A 23,553-nucleotide genomic window follows, 5' to 3' on the forward strand; every position below is an offset into this window, starting at 1 on the left:
TAATCAAGACAAACACTTTTCATAAAAAATGTGTTTCTCGATCCCCGTGCGTCGCGAGTAACATTTGAATAGTGTGCTGTGTTCTTGAGGGTTGCCCGAAGACAGCGCAATGCAAAAAACACGATTCAAAAACGTCGCGTGTCTCACACGCGCAGTCCGGTTTGGTGGCGGTGCGACCATATATGCATGCACATTTTGACGGTCCAAATTTACGCATGAATGTACAAATTCAACATCAAAAAGGGTTATCATAATAAGGCGTATATAACAGTCAAAAATAATGAAAAAAATCCTGTTCATGTATTCTTAAACTATGGAATTGTTGAAATTAAGCCAGGATTTGGCCTGGCTACAAATTCTCTTCGATAATAACTTGACAATGCCAATTGCAATCAATTATTGTTCCTAAACAGTCTTGAACAGCAAGCAACGTTTAGAATTTTTATACAAAAAAATATCAGTAATTTCTGCAAAGCTTCATTGAAATAATTACTGTAAGAGATTTTAAAATAGGAACTTTCTGAAACAATTCCTGGAGAAATTCTTCATCAAACTATGGACGAATTCCACTCCCTTAGGACAAAATTTGAAAAGTTATTCAACCGCAATCTGCGGCGTTGTTCTAGAGGAAATTCAAGCTGAATTATTTACCCGATTATATTTTATGAAGATTCTTAGAAGAATATTCTCAGAAATTCTTCTGAATAGTATTAAAGATCCTATAAAACGATCGAAAAAGTTCCAGAGCAATGTCTTGGAATTGCAATGTGTCTTTTGAGAAAATAAATATCAAGATAATGCTTTTGGCCCTGTAGAAGAATTATTAAAAAATCCTTTGAAAAGTTTTACATGACCGTAAAAAAGTATTAAAATATATTATGGGGAAACTCATGGAAAAATCTTAAAATATCTTAGTAGAAAATACCAGATAATTCACAAAGAAAACTCTGGTGAATGTGTCGGTAGAATCTGTGGAAGAACCCGAATGAAAAGATAAAAAAAAATAAAAAAAAAACCCTTCGAAGAACTACCCTAAAAATCATAGAAGAGTTCCTCATAATAATATCGAGAGAATCGCTGGTATTCATTACTGGAATTACTAAATGAATAAGAGAAACCCTCATAGACAAGTTTCTATTGAAAAATGTCTTTAATTTCCTGAACATTTTTTGTAGCAATAGAGGGGTTCTCTCATAAGGAATTTAAGAAAAGTTGATGTATGATTATTTATTTACTTTTGAAATATATAAATTTGATATTCAAATTAATTTATTATCAACTGCTGGGAAACCACTAGTATATAAGAACACGCTACCATCCTATAGAAATTTCTGAAAATAATTGGAATGGATTTCGTGTGAGAATTAATGCAGAAATTGCCTTGCAAATTCCTGGGTGAATTCCCAGATAAAAATAAGAAGGATTTTACATATAAAATTTTCCAGAAATACTACCCAAAACTTAAAATAAAGTTTGTTATATTTTTGACGGTTCATACATAGGAGCCTCGTCTTCTTCATCGCATTATTTTATGGAGAGTGAAGCATAATCATAAAATGGGGCATTTTTCAGCGGTAAATGAAATAACCGGATAATTGCCGATTTTTTCAACCGGTGATTTGAAATTTACAGCTTTACACGATTTTCCAGTTCACTGTTCACCCTGGTATATATTATGAATCAATGGATTACATGCAGTGCTGATTCTCCTATTCCTATTCGAAAAAATGGCGCTGGCTTCTATGCACAAAAAGCATCTAACAGTAAACTGGTTTAAACAATGTATGGGAAAAAAGCCTTTTGATTTTTTTCTCCCGTTTGAAAACGAAACTGGGAAAACTATTTGGTACCGGCCATGCACAATGATAACAGCTATAACGTCTACCAAAATTTTTTTTTATAAAAAGTTTACCGAAATAAAAATGTCAATGCAGGTAATCAATTGAAAAAAAAAATCAAAACCCCCAAACGCATTTTCTGGATACGCCACTGTCCTGAGTATTTATGAAATATTACGCTTTCAAACATTTCTGAAGGAATCTCTAAAGCCTACGATAAATATTTAAGGATTCTTGAAAAAACTTTTGTTAAAATTTCTGGAAGAACTGTTGGAAAAACTTCAGGAAAAAGAACCGAAGAAACCTCAAGAGGAATTCCTGTAGCAGTTTCAGCAGAAATTCTTTGAAGTTTTCCTGGATAAAATTTTGTCCGAAACTTTCGATGAATGTTTGGGTGAGTTTATAATATAACAGGACTACAATTCACTCAAAATATGAGCTTCAAGATGTTACATTTTTTTGCCATGACATTTTGAGTCTTTGAAGAACTTCTTGACAAATTAGTAATGGTTTTTTGTTTAAAAAACTCTCATAAATGAATATTTGGTGGAATTTATGAAGAGGTTTCTGAGAAATTTTCAGAGGAACCACTAATGTTTTGCGAGATTGACACGTCGTAATATTACCGCAATACTTCTCTTAACAACTTCAACAAGAATTCTTGATACTTTGTGGAACTCCTGAACGGATTTCAATATACATGGAGAAATCTCCTTTGTAGATTTCTACGTTAGTCTGTGATATAGGTATACTAATCCTCTTTCGAATCCTTTTTACCGAAGTCAATTTGGTTGCCTACTATTTGAGAACAAAGTACTTTCCTGATGTAACCCGCACCCTGCCCTTTGCAGGGTTAATAATAAGATTTTCTCTATCAATTATTTCATACACTTCCAGAACCACTGGTAATTACCAACCTAACTCGGATTCTTCAAATCGACCTACATCTGAAGCAAAGAAAAATCATGATCAGGAACAGGAAGAACTGGAGCAAGTGCTTGAGGAAGAAATTCTTGAGGAAGAAGTGTTGGTGGATCTGGACAGCAGTGCGAAAACTCCAAGAAAGCGCAAATCGACGAATCCAATTAACCAAGACATTGATGAAAGAATTCAAAGTATTCTGGCCAAAGCAGAGTCAAGTATCAGTCAGCCAAAACCGGCACGTCATGCGACATTCTGTTCGTACTTATCAGAACGAATGGAGATGTTACCATTGGCAGTGGCACGCGAACTTGAGGTGGAATTTACATGCCGTGTGAATTCCCTCATAAGTTTGCATGACGAAGAATTTAATCATGACCAAAGCATGTAAACTACAATGAATAAAAAAAGAGCTTGTAGATTGACAACACAAAAGACCGAATTAACTTCTTTTTTTAACTTTTCTCTGCTCCCTGGGCATAAAGTATCATTGTACCTAAACCACAAGATACACATTCATGCATTGGCGGGCAAAGAAAGCTCTCAGTTAACAACTGTGAAAGTGCTCAAAGAACACTAAGCTGAGATGCAGGCCCTATCCCAGTGAGGATGTAATGCCAGAAAGAAGAAGAAGAAGCATCCATGAAACTTTCGTCTGAAAATTCAACGTTTTCTCATAGTTTTCCATTCACTGTAAAACAACTCAGTATACGCTTGCTTTATTCCGATTGCAAATAGTTTTTTTATTATTTATTTTTAATTAACTTTATAATAAAATATTATTTGCGAAAAGATATTGTGCCAAGGAATCCCGTACTTCATAAGCACTGCGAGGTGCATTATTCCCACGTTGCACAAAATTGTTTTCTACGCTGTTGAGAGGTTCCGCTGTTAACCGCCAGTCTCCAGGCACAATGATTTCACCATGGCTTCCAATTTGGTCAGTGTAACCCGGAGGAGCATACTGGGTTTCATTTGTAGCCTTCACGAAATTGTGAAGAACCAGTGTGGCCTTAACCAAATTATCGGCTGCTTCAGGGTGCAGGTATAATGGCGATAGTAGAATGCGCCACCGAGAAACCAAAATGCCAAAGGCATTTTCAATCACCCTTCTGGCACGTGACAGCCTGTAATTAAAATGTTCTTGCACGGCAGGTAGGTTACGTCCTGGATACGGCCTCATTAGATTGGTTTTGAGGGGAAATGCGGCGTCCCCCACCTTGAAGTAGGGCATTAGCTGTCCATTTGGAAGAGCCGTGGCTTGAGGTAGCCCCAAGCGGCCTTGCAACAAACGGCGACCGAATTCACTCGAGCTGAAGACACTGCTGTCGGCGTTTCCTCCGTATGCTCCAACATCCACCGCTACAAAGTTGTAGTTTGCGTCGCACATTCCCATAAGTACGATAGAATGCTGTTTTTTATAGTTGAAGTATAACGATCCGGAATTTGGAGGGCAACGTATCGGAATATGTTTTCCATCCACCGCGGCGCAGCAGTGAGGAAGGTTCCACTTGGTTTCGAATTCATCGCTACACTGCTTCCACTTATCCTCAGTGACTTCGGGCATGAACGTCTCGTGTAGCTCATCCCATAAAACTTTCGTTACCTCTTGTGTCACTTCTCGGACCGTTGTTACCCCCATCCTGAACAATCGGGAAATTTCGAAAACACTCGATCCGTGAGCCAAGTACCTATAGTAGAAACAAAAATGTCAATTAGGCTAATAAATTTATTTGCATCGATCTTGATGAAGCTTTTTATGATAGTACCGGATGGTCACCATCTACCGTACATTTCACAGGATTTAAGGTGAATTTTTGAGGGCAATATTTAAGAAAGTTAAGTTGCGATATAACGCCATAAATAGACCTATTTTAAATTTATATCCGGCTTTAGGTCCGTCCTGCGAAATACCAAGGCATAAAGAACTTCCAATCATCGGTATACTTACATTAGTGTCAGGAACAGCCGACATGCCGGTTTTATGGGTTCGCGAATCGAATACTTTCGCAGTCGGTGCTTAATGCGATCCAACAGGATGTCAAACACGCGAGGGGACATTCGTGTGCATTTGAAGAAATATTCCGGGTCCTCCCTTCTCATCAACGGGTACGCTGTTTCAAAAAATCCTTCCGAGGAACGGGTCTGGTTCGAAGGTCGCACCCACCATCTTCGTTCGGATGCAAGATTCAAATCCTCACGAAGCTGCTGCAGCTCTCGCACAGCTTGCACCATTTTAACAACTTGGACCGCTCTTAATATATTCGCCATCAAATTTTTGCGGATATTTGTTTAAAATTCGCCAAAATATGAATTTCACTACGCGAAAACCAGATCCGAAAGATGAAAACACCACAAAATGTAAACAATCCGCACGAGCGAACAACCGTCAAATCCGCAATCATTGCGTTTTGAAATGCGGCAGTGTTGCGGATTTTCTTTTAGTACAAACCGCAACGGTGCCGCATTCCGTTGCCGTTCCGTTGCCGGCCCCATTGCGTTTCCCGCTTTACTGTTGTTCATTTGACAAACGTCCGTTCGCTTTGCGGTTTTCTGTAAACTTATTTTTGTATAATCTCGTGTGAAAGTCCCCAGTCTTGTTTTTTTATGGAGGTCAGGAGGCGATTGAAATAATTACAAACATTTTTTTTATAAATTCTCACCCCTGTTATTCCCACGAGATAACAAGGAATCACTGTTATAGTGGTTTCTGCGCTCGTGTACATACACGTTACATGTCACCAACACTACTTAAAAAGTGCTGGTTGAAAATATAAACAAAGATCAGCTGTTCCCAGCAAAATCAATGGCAGTATTTTCAACCAGCAAATTTGCGCACGTGTTCGTGACACCGCTCGACGAGAGCTCAATTGAACCGTGCGATGCTCCATCGGTATTTTTTTTTTTATTTCAACCGATGCGATGGATGATCTAGTTAGGCCATAGGTTCCCAAACTTTTTAGGTGCGCGACCCACCTAGCCATCAGGCGTCTTTTTCGCGACCCACCAGGTATAAATTATTGAAAAAATGAATTCTTTATTGTAACTTGCATGGTATTTCGATACTTTGTCTATGATCAATGACAAGGCGTGAAAATCATACTCAAAATCAATTGAAACTTTCAGTGTTTGAGGAAAATTAAATATTTGAAAGTCATTAGTTTTCATTCTTCTCTTACGGAAACTCAAACTACAGCAACATTGTTCATCAGGAATTTGTTACTACCTAACGACTTTGACAGTTAAGATTAAGATAAATGTTCAAATCAAATTGTGATCATTATTTAGTATTCTCTGACCTGCATAGTTCATCACCACAAGATTTATTTTTTTAATTAATGAAGATAATGTCTGTTATGAAGTGGCTAAAGATCGAGGAAACATTCAAAACTTAGAAAATAGATAAAGAAAGATTTTTTTTTCGCGACCCACCAAACACTAGCTCACGACCCCCCTGGGGGTCGCGACCCACAGTTTGGGAAACTATGAGTTAGGCAAAAAAAAAATTAACTTGTTACGGGGAATCCCCTCTGGAGCTGCACATGCTCTCGATGCGGTTTTTAGTTATTTGAAAACAAAAACTGAGGATTGTATGATTGGTGAGTAAAAGTAGTAGCTATAGTGCATCCGTTATCGGTTTTGACGCTTTCTGATTTCGCTCATGTCGTCTCTCCGAAGCACTCGCAAACTCTATGCTCTGAGTTCGTGCAAGTATGATCCTGAGGAAAATAAAAGCAGCCAACATTTGGAACAACGTTTCAGAACTAGCTTACTGTTCGATTCTTGAGGATCAATTTCATCTAATTGTTGAAGTGAATTCGGGTTCGTTACATTTTACGAAAATTATATTTTTCGGATACTGCATCGAAGCTACGTAGACAAAACGGTAAGTTTTCGACAGAAGAATCTAGCACTAAGGAACACTAGGGTGTAAGTACCAATAGTGAATAAGTTAGGGATGATACACAAATTATGTCACGCCCAGGCATTGAAGAATTCGTTCTAAATTGATTGCGAAGCACGATCAAAGCAAGCGAAGAAAAATGTCGTATCTGTATAAAGTTCCATGATCGGCAATGTTTCGCAAGTTGTAACAAGCTTGATAAATAGCATCAGCGAAGGAGAGCCCCGAAGAGAGAGCGATGACAAAACCCATTTTTCTCGCTTGATTACTATGGGTGGTAGGCGTTTTACTTTACAGGCATGATAAACTATTCCCGAACATCCCATAGCAAAAGTGTCCCCCAGGTTTGGAGCTTGTTTAGATGGGTTTTATCATGCACTGTTTTCCCCCGATATAATCAGAGATGTAGCAGTAAACGATAAACAGACTTCCATGATGTGTTGCGGATCATGATTGTTACAGAGAGCGATAAGTGAGAGACACTCTAAATTTTCTCAGAATTCAACCCCTGGTCACCCTTCATGTTATACATTTCACGAGAAACAAGAAGATTAAGAAAGATTCAAAAACGAATTGGATAAACACGTAGAGTGACATTCTCTTGCTTTAATTCCTTACGATATTTTAATGTGTGTTTTTCTACTGTAATGAAAGCATACTGAACGAAGCTTAAGAATAGGTTTGAATGCATCAGAAGATTAAATAATAGGACCTAATAATTTAAATATTTATTTTGAAAATGACTCTATCGACCACACTGCAGAGTGTTTAAATGCCTTGAAAATAGGAACTTTGAAGAACTCTAGCCTGGAAAAGAGACCAAAAAGAGATCAGACAGGAACCAATAAGAGGCAGAAAATGGACCAAACAGGAAACAGAAAATCAAAACGTTGCTTACTAGGAACCAGAAGGTAACAATTATCTTCTTCAGCATAGAATCAGGCCAGACATTTTCATTTTTTTTTAATCCCTCTCGACATTACGACAGTACTATTGCTCGTATTACTGTATGATTTTCCATAGAAGTTTCATGGAAATTTAAGTATTTTTCCAAAAATTCAGAGATTATTCCGAAGCATACTCGTGGAGTATTTAAGTAATTATTTCCCATGGAATTCCTCCAAAAATTTCTTATCAGGTATCTCAAGAATCTAATCTGATTTTTTCTAAGGATAATTCCTTATGATTTTCTAAGGATAATCCTAATTTTTGCTAAGGATAATTCCATCGATTTTCTTAGTTTATCCTCCTAATTTTTTTGTAGGATCTCCTAGAATAACAACTGGAGAATACGGTTGAAGGATTAGTGGAAAATATGTGGAGGTACTCCTCCAAACGATGTAATCCGTGACGAAATTAATGGAGGTATCGTTGGAGTAGTATGAATTCCTGGAGGAAATCCTCTAAGCATTCTTTGAAAAATCGCAGGAAATTTCTGGGAGAATTGGTAATGGAATCTCTAGAAAAGAGATCCACGTTAGAGTTACTAAAAGTGTATCAGATAAAATCTCTGGACTAGATTTCTTAAACGTTTTCCTGGACAAATAAGTATGAGACAAAATCCTCAAAGAAGTTGCTGAATAGCCGCAAGTATAAAAGTTTTCTCTGGATCATGTAGAATTTGGCATTATGATTCACTGCGAAAAGAGACGAAAAAGAGATATTATTTCGGTTAGTCTCTATTTAAAAGTCCTTCTATTAAAAATAGAAACTTGCATTAAAACAGAGACCAAGTCTCTAGAAAGAGACCTGCTACCAGCCCTACACCAATTTCGTCAATTCAAAGCTGATAAGAAAATCTATATGTTAATCAACTTAGAATAGAATAATCATAGTTTGAATTGAAGTCCCTATGAGAAGATAATCGTCAAATGAATTTTGTTGTTGACGAATCAGCTCCAAAAATATTGAATTTGACCTAAACATATGAAATCTACAAAGATACATAAAATATATAAGAAAACATTAGTTACATTTTGCCTTGGGCTGGAAATCTCGTTAATAAAGATAATAATAATAATTATTATTTACATTAATGCAACTTCAAACTTGCTTAACGTTCATCAGCGATCTAAAGTACTTTTTTAAACGATACAAAATAGTTTGACTTCTGATAATGAAAACCTTACAAAGAACATTAAAAATTTACTAGTCTATTCTAAAATATCAACATGTTTTTCTGGGAAAAGTTCCCTCACCAGACAATGGCCCCCGGGCCCTCACATTTATAAATCCGGCCCTGGCAGCAATATAAATCTTCCATTAGTTGAGCCACTAGTGGAACACGACGATAACTACTACTGGTGCAAGAGAGCTAACTTTGCGGAAACCTAGGGGGTCTTTCATAAATAATGTGAGACGAAAATTGACCATTGTCAAACCAACCTTCCTCACTTACGCACTTTTTACACTTTTACCAGGTGACTTTGAAAATTTTAAAAGAATCGTAACATTTTTTAAATCCTCCTCTCCCTTAAGAGCATAACGTAATTTATGGACAACCCCTAATCATTTGTATAACTTTTTAGTCTGATGAAAAGATTAAATTCGGCAAAACGACTAAACCAAAGACGATATATTTGACAAAGAATAGCACATGCCGTTTTTTTTATCCAAAACAATATACCGTAGAACGGGGTAACTTCGATAGTGCGAGACCAACGACATACTTAACGAAATAACAAAGTTTCTGTTAATCAGTTAAGTAAAACGAATGCAAAAGTAAAGAGTATTAGTATGACACTTCATGTCAAAGCTATTCGTTGGAATCAAGTACATTTGAGGATTTATTTGCAAATATTAAAAATTTATGAAATTTTAGCTTTTTGGAAACGCTTAAAAACAATCTGTTCTACGATAACTAATTGATGGAGTCATAATGAATTCGTCGCTTATCCTTGACAGCCTGGTTGTAGTAGAACATTAATTCGGTCTCAAATCTCTTAGCGAAAACCATTTTTACAAACTAGGACCATTTTTGTAATCTAATAAGGGGTTTCTTCACCACCGCTTAGGCCTTAAACCTGGTTTAGCCATATAGGTAAACGTGGTTTACGGTTTAAGCAAAGGTGAAGAAATTGGCCATAAGTCAGAAATTTCCATATAGGGTTAAACGCCTAGAGGTATGCAACGCCCTATAAATGTTCCATAATTAGCCATAAATGTTAGCCCAAAACAGAAAATTGATTTTCGATTATATGAAAAATTATATATCCATTCAGAATAAATCTTTTGGCAATCTATCAACTGCAATCGATAGTTAGGATACTAGTACTTGTTTTTAAAGTAAACATTATAATTCTTTGAAACAGCATGCCTAAATATTCAAGTTTTCTTCGAAAAAAAAAACTATCAAAGTTACCCCGTTTCACGGTACGTTTCAATACAATGTCCAAACTAATGGCTATAATTAGCACGGTTGAGTCACAGTCTCGGTAACAATTTGAGTATTACTTTTGAACAAGCAATGCATCTTACACACGAAAATGGAAACCATATATTTGAGTATTTGAAAACTTATTATTGATTTCTTTTGAACATTCTTTCGATTGTTGTTAAAGAGTGACATTTGACTTGGGTACTTTACTGAAACTTTATAAATTTTTGTACAATACTGTCACAGATGAGAAATATAGTAATTAGACAATTTTCAGTGAAATATTTTTGGACAATTCAATAAACTTACTGTAGGTTCGCAGTTTGTGAAATACATTCACTTTATCATAATAAAATACATGTTTTTGAGAAAACTTCACGCTTTCTCTGTTCCACGGCGCCGTCACAAATTACGTAACGCTCTACGGAGTAGGCTCATGCGTTTCATTCAAAAATTTCAATATATTTATACAAAAAGCGTTACGGAGGAGGCGAGGGGGTCGAAAATTGACAATTTTAGCGTTACGTAATCAATGGACGCTGGCATAAACCTGATTGAAGTTCTTATTTCTATGTACATCATTTTTCAATCCATTGTCCAGTGCAGAAAATTTCAGTTGGAAATGATTTCAGTTGAAAAGGTTTATTTTAAATTTTAAGAAAATTGTTTCAAAATCACACCTGAATTCTAGTGCGCAATTTCCTCTCAGGCTGCCGGCAAAATCATAAGGCAGAACTTTTATATATCGGGACAAGATTCTCACAGAATCTGCAAGATTTTCAAATAATACTAGATGGGATTTCAACAGTGTCCTGTGGAGATTCTGACAAAGTATTTCATAGTAATTCAGTCATTCAGACTGGGGTTTTTAAAAAGTCCGACTGTCATTCCTACAGAGTGTAGAGCAAGATTTCGAAAATAATCCTGCGCTAGATTGTGATATATTTCTGACCAAAATTTCCACAGTATCCTGAGCAAGATTATCACAGAATTCTAGCAGGGATTCTTACATAATCTTGAGCAAGATGCTCAATAAAGGTTATCTTTGTTTCAATTTATGATTTTTCCTATTGCTGACTATTTTTTTCGAGTCCCCGCAAATATTGGAAAATATTTTGAAAATAACCATGAAATTTGAGATTGAAATAGTCATTTTTGCAATTTATCATCAGGCTGTTTATTATCACGCCAATCAGTCATGAAACGGCCCTCTTTCCTGCAGTGAGTTATGCACTATTATCACAGTCATTACGCAACTGAAATAAGTTGCGTAATGAATATTACGCATCGCCTTTTCATTACGCAACTGGTTTGAATTGCGAATTTCGGATGAATTTCCAGAATTTACAAAATAATGGTGAATGCATTCTTGTATGGTTTCTGATACCCTGGACTTCTACGAAATTGCAAAGAATGTTGCACGCAGCTCGTTGCAGAACTCGATTTTTACAGCATTCATCGTAATTATTCAACTCGGCGAGCCTCATTGTATAAATGCCCAACTCGTGCTATAAAAATTATCGTTCTGCAACTTGTTGCGTAAACGACTATTACACAACAAGGTACAGAGTTATGACTTTTACAGCATAAGTAGTAAATTTAACATAAAGTACGACGAGTGAAATTTCACATCGAGTTTCATACAACATATTTGTGCTTATTCTGCGCGGCGTGTGAGGTGAGACGAGTCGAATGAAGTGACAATAGGGTCCTAAAGGCCTGTCAGAATTTTAGAGCCAAACGCTTACATTCAGGCCAAAAACGCATGTTTACTCAATTTTTTAATGCTTTTCTTTTGTTTAAGTCCAAAAATTTTTTTTTTAGATTTTGTCACACTCTTTGGCTTAAACTCAAATTTTGGGTGTATTTTGCTTTCCGTGTCCCTTCCAAAATGTCAGATAGGAACAACCCCAGTGTTAAAACTAAAAGCCCTGTGGTGTTTTTGTCGATTAAGCGAACGTCAAACATGAACAAAAGTGTCAAGGTTCATTTATGGACCCAATTTTTAAATTAAAGTTTAAATATGATGTAGCCGTTATTTGAGCGGGAAAAATTGCTAAAATAGTTGCAGTAACATGGTCTTTGGTGTCATTGAATAAAAACAAGATTTCATTAAACATTTTAGGACCCAATTGTCGACTCGTTCTCATTTGATTTACATTAGTCGTCTCACGTCACCCGAGGTGAGAGCGACTCGTCTCGACTCACACGCCGCGCAGAATAAGCACAATTGTTTCTAATTTCAGGTAATCATTGTACAACGAATCATTACGTAACTCAAATGAGCTACCTAATGACAAAGCGTGGCGTAATGAATCATTACCTAACTAATATCATGATAAACATACACTACCCGTCATAAATACGGACTCACTAAAATAAGTATTGCAACACTCAGCTGAATATTGAATCACCCTGAAAAGTTTAGCATCACCTTAAATCAGGTGATTTCACATTGCTATATCTCGAGATCCTTACGACTTGCAAAGAAGCGATCTTTAGCAAAGTTGTTCAGGGGATCAAGGACATCCGGAAAGCGAACAGTTTAGTTCGCAATTTTGCCGCTAGGTGGCGCTAGTGAGCATGTAAAATTGAGCATTTTGAATTAGTTCTAGCTTGTGATCCATAAGAGATAGAAAGTTCGGGTCTTCGGCAAAGTTGCTCAGGGGTTCAAGGACATCCGGAAAGCGATCAGTTTAGTTCGTGATTTCGTCGCTAGGTGGCGCTAGTGAGCATGTAAAATTGAGCATTTCAAACTAGTTCTAGCTTGTGATCCATAAGAGATAGAAAGTTCGGGTCTTCGGCAAAGTTGCTCAGGGATTCAAGGACATCCGGAAAGCGATCAGTTTAGTTCGTGATTTCGCCGCTAGGTGGCGCTAGTGAGCATGTAAAATTGAGCATTTTGAACTAGTTCTAGCTTGTGATCCATAAGAGATAGAAAGTTCGGGTCTTCGGCAAAGTTGCTCAGGGGTTCAAGGACATCCGGAAAGGGAACAGTTTAATTCGTGATTTTGCCGCTAGGTGGTGCTAGTGAACATGCAAAATTGAGCATTTTGAACTAGTTCTAGCTTGTGATCCATAAGAGATAGAAAGTTCGGGTCTTCGCAAAGTTGCTCAGGGGATCAAGGACATCCGGAAAGCGAACAGTTTAGTTCGCGATTTTGCCGCTAGGTGGCGCTAGTGAGCATGTAAAATTGAGCATTTTGAACTAGTTCTAGCTTGTGATCCATAAGAGATAGAAAGTTCGGGTCTTCGGCAAAGTTGCTCAGGGGTTCAAGGACATCCGGAAAGCGATCAGTTTAGTTCGTGATTTCGTCGCTAGGTGGCGCTAGTGAGCATGTAAAATTGAGCATTTCAAACTAGTTCTAGCTTGTGATCCATAAGAGATAGAAAGTTCGGGTCTTCGGCAAAGTTGCTCAGGGGTTCAAGGACATCCGGAAAGCGATCAGTTTAGTTCGTGATTTCGCCGCTAGGTGGCGCTAGTGAGCATTAATTTTTGTTTACTCCATGTTCAAGTCAAACCTGAATTTCTTGAATATGGAGTGAATCAAACCCGAAAGACATCAGGTATCAGGTATCAGAAGGCCGGCTCCAAAGGCACGTTCCCCACCAGTTGGGAGATTTGTGCCATCGCCATATTTGAACCTATTTCATCATCTACCCGATGGGAGAGGAAAGGGAAGGGAAAGATGGGAGGAAATGGGAGTGGGGTCCCTTGAAGAGGGAAGATCGCATAAGCGAAATGAGAGCATATAGCTCCATACCACAATGGGTTCGAACAGCGCCTTAAAAAGGGCACTGCAAAACGCATGAGTGTAAAGAGAGCCTATAGCTCATTACCACAGCGGGTTAAGAATAACAGAATGTCCTGAAGATTCAGGCTTCTGAATTCAGTTTCACTTAATAAGTGTTTACTAAGTAATTGGAATCGCATTTGCGCAAAAACTGGACAGTTACATATCAGGTGATACGAAGTTCCATAATCGGAGTCACAACTATCACACACAAATGAGTCAGCACGCTGAATATTTGCCATGTGATAGTTGAGTCGGCAGTGGCCTGTCAACGCTCTGACCAAGAGACTGCAATTATGCTTTGACAGATTTGTTAAATACTTCGCCACCCTTGGAGATGGCTCAGTAATGTACAATTTTGTTTGACGACATGACTCCAAACTATTCCAATATTGCTTGTGCTGAGTTGCCGCCCAAGAATTTATCTGAAGCTTCACCCAGCACTTAGAAATTGGAATAGCCGGCTCAGGGCCAATAAAGTCATGCAATGCTCCATCGCGAGCTAGCTCATCAGCCAATTCATTTCCAGCGATGGAAGAATGGCCAGGTACCCATACAAGGTTTACAGAGTTGACTGAATTCAGTTCCTCAATTTGAGTTCGACATGCGATAACAAGCTTCGACCTTGAGTTGGCCGAAGCGTAAAAGAGTCACAGTGGACTTTCCAGATTGGTAAGCATGTTGATTCACATGAAGAGGCATGTTTGCCAAATAAACATCACGGATGTGATGATCGATAATGCGTTCCAGACATTTCAGAAGAAAAGAGGTCAGACTGAGTGGTCTAAAACTCTTCGCTTCTTCATACGACGCACGTCCTCCTTTCGGGATAAACTTTACAGTAATATCGCGCCAGGATCTGGGAATATACCCGGTAGCAAAACTGCTTACAAGTAGCTTTTTCAAAACATGCTTGATAAACTCAAACTCCTTTTGGAGCAGAACAGGATAAATCCCATCCGCTCCTGGAGATTTGAAAGGAGCAAAACTATTAAGTGCCCATTGAATCGATTCAGTAGTTACGATACTGCGAGCCGAGGCCAGAGACTCGTAACTACATGAAAAGACATTTGGTTCATCCGTAGATGCTATGTCCACACATCCGGGGAAGTGTGTATTGAATAAACATTCTAAAACTTCTTCATCGGAAGAAGTAAAGTTACCATTAGGTAAGCGAATTTCGTTCACTTGAAAATCCTTAGATTTTGCAAGGATTTTGTTCAGCCGACTGACTTCACTCAAACTGAAAACATTTGTACAAAGGTTTTTTCAGCCGGATCGTTCAGCAGAACGAAGAGCCTTCTTGTAAGCCTTGCGAGCCGACTTGAACGACTCTGATCCAGCTGAACGGCGTCTATTCCAACTCTTTGTACATTGTATTCTGAGACTAGTCAGATCGGAATTTCACCATGGGGTCCAATTTGTAATCTTCATAGACCGCAGAGGACATGCTTCTTCAAAAGCTTCCATAATGTAGGATATTGTAGTATCAACGGCATCATCCAGATCACTTGGATTTTCAATGGACGGAGAATATCCATGAAATTTGGTCGCAACCAATTCACTATAGAGTTCCCAGTTTGTTGACCGGGGATTCCTAAAACGCAAAGTCTGCGCAGTTACATTTGAATGTTCAAAGAAGATGTAGCGATGATCAGATAATGATTCCTCATCTGATACATGCCAATTCGTCAACTCGTGACTGATTCTATTCGAGCAGAGCGTTATGTCTAACACTTCTTCTCTATTAGAAACCATGAAGGTTGGGCGATTGCCTATGTTAAGTAATCCAAGGTCTGTACTACTTAAGTATTCCATCAGACTGGAGCCTCTCAAATTGATATCTGAGCTGCCCCAGATGATGTGATGAGCATTGGCATCACTGCCCACAATCAGCAGAAGGCCTTTTGTTACGCAGTGTACGACAACTCGTTTGAAGTCATCCGTTGGGGATGGTTCATCATGTGGTAAATATACCGAACAATAGACGTATTTCCTGTTGAGGTCACCAACAGAAACATCAATTGTGACAGCACATACATCTCTGGTCGTCAACTCAGAAATGAGTGTAGCAACGATTGCTTTATTTACGAGCACGCATGCGCGGGGCATGGAGCGCGAGTTTGCCATTTTAAGTTTGCTGAAAGTAGCAAAAACTGGGTCCACAAGGTTACCTAGATAGAAGTTTCCTCTACGAAAGTAGGTTTCTTGAACTAGCGCCACTTGGGCTGCACCATTTTGCATGAGTCTGCAAAGATTGATCGTTGTTGTTCTTTTATGCTGAAGATTGATCTGAGCTAACCTAACCGTAGCCACTACCCAAACTAGGCAGGATTAAGCTTTTTGCAATCTCAGCACGAAAAAGACCAGCAACGAAAAAACCAGATCGGTATCTATTTAAAGTCGCCAAAGGCGAAAGAGCACAGAATACACTGTGTAAAACGCATAATGCGAATCCATATAGGTGATAATTTAAATTAAATGTCAACATATTCATAATCCCACCCTTATTAAGCCTCAGGATAGAGACTGAAGAAGGGCAGCCGATTATCTCGGAGAAACACAAGGTCACCTGCACCATTGCTCCGGGTAGCACAGGAAAGACTCAATACTGTGGAGGGCGCCCTGGTACCCCACAGGCTCCGTTTGCGGTTAGGTTTTATTTAGACCCCCTAACCATTCATTCTTAGGCACGGTAAGCTTAAAGCCACGTGAATTAGGGGTCACCTGTTAGGTGGACTTTTACCACCGGAACAGGCAGTCCGTAGTGTTAATTCTTAGCCAGTTGAAACAACCGCTACCGACACTACGCGGCTATCTAGGCTGCTCGGGAAAAGGAGGTTAATATTGATGATTAACTCCTCACGTGCCCAAGCAGCCACAAAATGACATGAATATAAAGAGAATAAGACATCAATCACTTGGATATGAAGCCAATCAAACTTGAACCATGAAGAGATTCTGACTTTAATAATTTGAATATGATGAATATGAGTCCTGACTGAGTCACTCGCACATGGAGTAAGTCATACCAGAATCACTAGAATATGAATCAGATATGATACACTTGAATATACATTTGATCAGACCTGACTCACTTTAATTTAATATGATTCCATCCCTAATCACTTCAACTTCCAAATGTCAAAGGATTTCTGAACAGCATTCTGGAAATTCTATTTTATCAAATTCATAATGTTTAGGTACAGTCAACCCTCCAGAGTGAACTGTTTCCTGGATGCCCTTGACTTTCCGAACAACTTTGCCGAAGATTCAAACTTTCTATCTCATCTGGCCCGAAAGATAGAATTTGTTTCATATATTTAATTAAATATGCGTACTAGTGCAACCTAGTGGTAAAATTAGGAACCAAAAAAATTGATATTTGGATGTCCTTTACTTTATTTCTGTTCTTTACTTACTGAAGACTCGAACTTTCTATCTCTTGTGGATCGCAAGCTAGAACTAGTTCAAAATTCTCAGTTTCACATGCTCACTAGCGCCACCTAGCGGTAAAATCTCGAACCAAACTATCTGTCTTCCGGATGTCCTTGACTTTCTGAACAACTTTGCCGAAGACTCGAACTTTCTATCTCATGTGGATCACAAACTAGAACTAGTTGAAAATGCTCAATTTTACATGCTCACTAACGCCACCTAGCGACGAAATCACAGGGGTTCAAGGACATCCGGGTCTTCGGCAAAGTTGCTCAGGGGTTCAAGGACATCCGGAAAGGAAACCGTTTAGTTCGCGATTTTGCCGCTAGGTAGCGCTAGTGAGCATGTAAATGCTCAATTTTACATGCTCACTAGCGCCACCTAGCGACGAAATCACAGGGGTTCAAGGACATCCGGGTCTTCGGCAAAGTTGTTCAGGGGTTCAAGGACATCCGGAAAGGAAACAGTTTAGTTCGCGATTTTGCCGCTAGGTGGCGCTAGTGAGCATGTAAAATTGAGCATTTTAAACTAGTTCTAGCTTGTAATCCATAAGAGATAGAAAGTTCGGGTCTACGGCAAAGTTGCTCAGGGGTTCAAGGACATCCGGAAAGCGATCAGTTTAGTTCGTGATTTCGCCGCTAGGTGGCGCTAGTGAGCATGTAAAATTGAGCATTTTGAACTAGTTCTAGCTTGTGATCCATAAGAGATAGAAAGTTCGGGTCTTCGGCAAAGTTGTTCAGGGGTTCAAGGACATCCGGAAAGGAAACAGTTTAGTTCGCGATTTTGCCGCTAGGTGGCGCTAGTGAACGTGTAAAATTGAGTATTTTGAACTAGTTCTAGCTTGTGATCCATAAGAGATAGAAAGTTCGGGTCTTCGGCAAAGTTGTTCAGGGGTTCAAGGACATCCGGAAAGGAAACAGTTTAGTTCGCGATTTTGCCGCTAGGTGGCGCTAGTGAACATGTAAAATTGAGTATTTTGAACTAGTTCTAGCTTGTGATCCATAAGAGATAGAAAGTTCGGGTCTTCGGCAAAGTTGCTCAGGGGTTCAAGGTCATCCGGAAAGCGATCAGTTTAGTTCGTGATTTCGCCGCTAGGTGGCGCTAGTGAGCATGTAAAATTGAGCATTTTGAACTAGTTCTAGCTTGTGATCCATAAGAGATAGAAAGTTCGGGTCTTCGGCAAAGTTGTTCAGGGGTTCAAGGACATCCGGAAAGGAAACAGTTTAGTTCGCGATTTTGCCGCTAGGTGGCGCCAGTGAGCATGTAAAATTGAGCATTTTGAACTAGTTCTAGCTTGTGATCCATAAGAGATAGAAAGTTCGGGTCTTCGGCAAAGTTGCTCAAGGGTTCAAGGACATCCGGAAAGTGAACAGTTTAGTTCGCGATTTTGCCGCTAGGTGGCGCCAGTGAGCATGTAAAATTGAGCATTTTGAACTAGTTCTAGCTTGTGATCCATAAGAGATAGAAAGTTCGGGTCTTCGGCAAAGTTGTTCAGGGGTTCAAGGACATCCGGAAAGGAAACAGTTTAGTTCGCGATTTTGCCGCTAGGTGGCGCTAGTGAGCATGTAAAATTGAGCATTTTAAACTAGTTCTAGCTTGTAATCCATAAGACATAGAAAGTTCGGGTCTACGGCAAACTTGCTCAGGGGTTCATGGACATACGGAAAAGGAGCAGTTTAGTTCGCGATTTTGCCGCTTGGTGGCGCAAGTGAGCATTTCAAACTAGTTCTAGCTTGTGATCCATAAAAGATAGAAAGTTCTGGTCTTCGGCGAAGTTGTTAAGAAAGCCAAGTACATCCGGAAGTCAAACAGTTAGGTTGTAGATTTTGCCGCTAGGTGGCGTTAGTGAGCATGTAAAATTGAGCATTTTGAACTAGTTCTAGTTTGTGATCCACATGAGATAGAAAGTTCGAGTCTTCGGCAAAGTTGTTCAGAAAGTCAAGGACATCCGGAAGACAGATAGTTTGGTTCGAGATTTTACCGCTAGGTGGCGCTAGTGAGCATGTGAAACTGAGAATTTTGAACTAGTTCTAGCTTGCGATCCACAAGAGATAGAAAGTTCGAGTCTTCAGTAAGTAAAGAACAGAAATAAAGTAAAGGACATCCAAATATCAATTTTTTTGGTTCCTAATTTTACCACTAGGTTGCACTAGTACGCATATTTAATTAAATATATGAAACAAATTCTATCTTTCGGGCCAGATGAGATAGAAAGTTTGAATCTTCGGCAAAGTTGTTCGGAAAGTCAAGGGCATCCAGGAAACAGTTCACTCTGGAGGGTTGACTGTACCTAAACATTATGAATATGATAAAATAGAATTTCCAGAATGCTGTTCAGAAATCCTTTGACATTTGGAAGTTGAAGTGATTAGGGATGGAATCATATTAAATTAAAGTGAGTCAGGTCTGATCAAATGTATATTCAAGTGTATCATATCTGATTCATATTCTAGTGATTCTGGTATGACTTACTCCATGTGCGAGTGACTCAGTCAGGACTCATATTCATCATATTCAAATTATTAAAGTCAGAATCTCTTCATGGTTCAAGTTTGATTGGCTTCAAATCCAAGTGATTGATGTCTTATTCTCTTTATATTCATGTCTTTCGGGTTTGATTCACTCCATATTCAAGAAATTCAGGTTTGACTTGAACATGGAGTAAACAAAAATTAATGCTCACTAGCACCACCTAGCGACAAAATCGCGAATTAAACTGTTCACTTTCCGGATGTCCTTGAACCCCTGAGCAACTTTGCCGAAGACCCGAACTTTCTATCTCTTATGGATCACAAGCTAGAACTAGTTTGAAATGCTCAATTTTACATGCTCACTAGCGCCACCTAGCGGCGAAATCGCGAACTAAACGGTTCCCTTTCCGGATGTCCTTGATCCCCTGAACAACTTTGCTGAAGATCGCTTCTTTACAAGTCGTAAGGATCTCGAGATATAGCAATGTGAATTAACCTATTTTGAGGTGATGCTAAACTTTTTGGGAGTGATTCATTATTCAGCTGAGTGTTGCAATACTTATTTCAGTGAGTCCGTATTTATGACGGGTAGTGTATTAATAAGCCATTTTACGAGACAGTCGGTTGACGTTTTCTGGCGGGCCGCTCATTGTTATTGTTTTAAAAACTAGCATGATATGTGAATGGCGCTGGTAACGTTTTTGTCGGTGATGACATTTTCGACTCTTTCTGGATATTTTACTACGCGGTTACATGTCTAATGTTACCAGTAAACATAACAAATTCTTCCCTGCCTGCTGATTTTAATTTTACTGGGGAAGATTGAAAAGCTCGTTGCACGCCATTAATGAATAAGCTCCTCCCAAATGTGGCGCTAGAAGAAACGTAAATAAATGGGCCCGCCAGCAAGTTTCAAAGCTGGTAAACAAACAAAAAACATATGATTCGAAACGTCTCATAAAATGGCTTATAATGTATTAAAATATCAAAACTTTTTAAAGATGGCCTACCAATACGCCTGCGTGCTGTTGGCTGTCGCATTGATCGCTGCACCAGCCCTCTCTCACCCAGTCGGTGCTCCGTTAGAAGCCTGCACCGACATGATGCCACACCATCTTGCGGAACCGCAGAAATTGGCTGCCCCGTACAAGATTCTACTCAACAAGGAACGGGCCGTATCTGGCGAAAGCGTTACGGTCACAATACAGGGAAACACTCCACAGGACACAATCAAGGGTCTGCTCTGCCAGGCTCGTGTCGACGAAACTGCCGTTGGATCATTCGACATTCCGTCTAGCGACGATTACGTACAAACTCTAGACTGCGGTAACGTTAAAATGGTAAGTATTTTTGTGAAATTACTGCTAGCGGTAAGGAGTCAGTTGAACTGTAAAACCGACTTATGAGGAATGTTTCAAAGTTTGTCTGTGTTTACCATTTGACAAAGATGTTTTTGTGGAGACGTTTCAAATTCAAAATATTTAAAATTCATCATACCCGTACTATTTGTGTTTAGTGCAACGAACGGGAAATGATTGTTGTTTCTTCTTCTGTTCAGTTTAGTGCGGAAAAAGAATCACTCTTTGGAATTCGTACAAAGAAACTACTAAATAAACTGAATAATAATTTAAAAAAATAAAATAAACTCAATAAAGTCAAAAAACCAAAAACATTTGAATGCACCAACCTAAAATACCTTATATTATTAACCAATCAACTAAATGGCGACATTATTCAGTTCATTTTTGAAATTTAAAATTGTGTTTGCTTGTTTTTTTTTTATTAGCGGCACTTTACACTATGAGTGCATTCGTGTCAACACCTAACTCCACATTGCTCTATAAACATCAATTACAATATTTAGCGATAAATTTGTCTTACCGTTTGTTGAATTGGACAATCCATCCTGCCGTGTCTTTTGGATCGGGATCAGGACCTGAATCAGTGTCTGCATCCGTATCAACATTTCTTCCACTTGTTGTTACTGATAATGCATTATGCAATTGTGATATAACAATAGAAGAAAATAATATCAATAACAACAAAAGAGCGTTTTAACAATAAAAGAAAATGATAAAACTTTCTAACGATAACAATGAACAGAAAATGTTAAAACTTTCTCAAGATTTTCAACTAAATGCACTAAATTAGGGAGCATTACGGTTATAAAGTGCTCACAAAAATGAGAATCGAATAAGCATAACTCAGTAAAATGTATAAAAACACTAAACGCACAACTACAAAGTCTAAAAGTTAGATCTAAATTCAATCACAATATTCTGATGATCTTTTCCATTCTTTCTCTTATCTTATTTTAGTCGGCCGTCACCCACAAAAGAATCACCACTGCACCAAACAGCATTTCCTTTGACTGGGTTGTCCCTGATGGACTTACCGAGAATGTTAAGATGACCTGCACCATTGTTCAGAGCCTACGTGTTTTCTGGGTTAAGGTGAAGGCTGATAACTTGAAGGTTAACTAAGCAGTAAATGGCGTTGTTTGTTATGCTCAAATACTATTTTGGATTACACACAAAAAAAAACTCTTGGTCCCTTTCACAAAATATTTTTTTAAGCTAAAAGGGTTTTTATCCCTCTTTTTTTCTATACATTTTATTTTATTTTAAAATTTCTTTTAGACTTGTCGATTCAATAGAAATCCACAGCTTTAAAAATAAATAAAAAATCCAAGCGTTTAGATCAATTACATGTATCGTAGCATTAAATAACAAAACAGATGAGTTTAATAAATTTTGCAATACATACTTTCACTCTTGCTGTTCGTCTTTTTTCTGGCAGAGCCTCTACTGCAGACTTTTCCATGCTTGGTCAATACGAGTACTGAATTTGTGTCGGAGATTTTTGGTCGTCTGGTTCTCACAATGTGTGAACAAAAAGCTGAGCAACAGTCTCTGTTCCAGTCGGTTAGTAATGTAATTGAAGAAGAAGAAGAAGAAGAATTATGTATACTTAACTTTACAGGGTGACGACTCAATCTCGTAAAAAAAATCCCTGACTTTCCCTGACCTTCCAGTCAATTTCCAGATAAATTCCAGACTATCGCAAAAGGTTTACGAATTAATCGCCTGAGTTATTAGAAACCAAATTAAAGAATTTAATACATTTTTTTGCGTTTTTCCGCGGTACTAATGTTGAAAAACAGAATGGAAGATAAAAAAAATCATAAATCATAAATAGCATTATAATCCTTGTAAGTTTTATATTTTAATTCAGTTATGACACACTATAAAATCAACATGTACAGTCACCCCACAGCAGGGTAGGCAATCGTCACCGTCAAATGGAAAAAGTCGTCGACGAAACTTGCCATGTAAAGAAATCGGAGCTTCACGCATAGGGTCAACTGTGGTAATTGCCTCCGTCATCGCGAATTTTGTACCACACTACTCATAAGCCAACATTGGCTCAATGAGATGGTTAGTATGGGTTCGGCTTTCGACGTGGTCGTATCTCGTCATATCGACCCCTTTACGGGCCTGCATAAAACTGCAGGAGCTTTGTGTCATGTATTTTAAGTGTGCATCTTGAAAATGGTTTCCTGCGAGACAAGCAAGCAAACAACGGTTAGCACTGGTAGAAATAACAATATTTTATTGTTTGTTTAAATAGATGACGCTAAAAGAAAAGAAAGGTAACCTACCTTCTATGAATCCGCATTTTAAAATGCTTATTACTGTTATAATATTAACAAACTAAAGAACAATAAACGCTGTTTCGTGAATCTAATATACAAAATTGCAAGAACTTTTTCACCCATTAAAGGGTAAATAGACGGAAATATATTATAAAA

General features: G+C 38.4%; 2 protein-coding genes across 2 annotated transcripts; one reads left to right on the forward strand and one right to left on the reverse strand.

Moving 5' to 3' along the window:
- Positions 1-3,356: 3,356 nt before the first annotated feature.
- On the reverse strand, positions 3,357-5,252 carry LOC110676570 (protein ALP1-like). Its single transcript, XM_021844987.1, has 2 exons — positions 4,711-5,252; positions 3,357-4,450 (listed from the first exon to the last, which is right to left on the reverse strand). The coding sequence occupies exons 1-2, from the start codon at positions 5,028-5,030 to the stop codon at positions 3,526-3,528; spliced, it is 1,245 nt and encodes a 414-aa protein (XP_021700679.1). The 5' UTR covers positions 5,031-5,252; the 3' UTR covers positions 3,357-3,525.
- Positions 5,253-6,499: 1,247 nt separating this feature from the next.
- Positions 6,500-22,504, forward strand: LOC5572918 (putative defense protein 1). Its single transcript, XM_001654202.2, has 3 exons — positions 6,500-6,645; positions 20,744-21,082; positions 22,061-22,504. The coding sequence occupies exons 2-3, from the start codon at positions 20,744-20,746 to the stop codon at positions 22,223-22,225; spliced, it is 504 nt and encodes a 167-aa protein (XP_001654252.1). The 5' UTR covers positions 6,500-6,645; the 3' UTR covers positions 22,226-22,504.
- The last annotated feature ends 1,049 nt before the right edge of the window (positions 22,505-23,553 follow it).

This window comes from Aedes aegypti, chromosome 2, assembly GCF_002204515.2.
Source record: "Aedes aegypti strain LVP_AGWG chromosome 2, AaegL5.0 Primary Assembly, whole genome shotgun sequence".
NCBI lineage: Eukaryota > Metazoa > Arthropoda > Insecta > Diptera > Culicidae > Aedes > Aedes aegypti.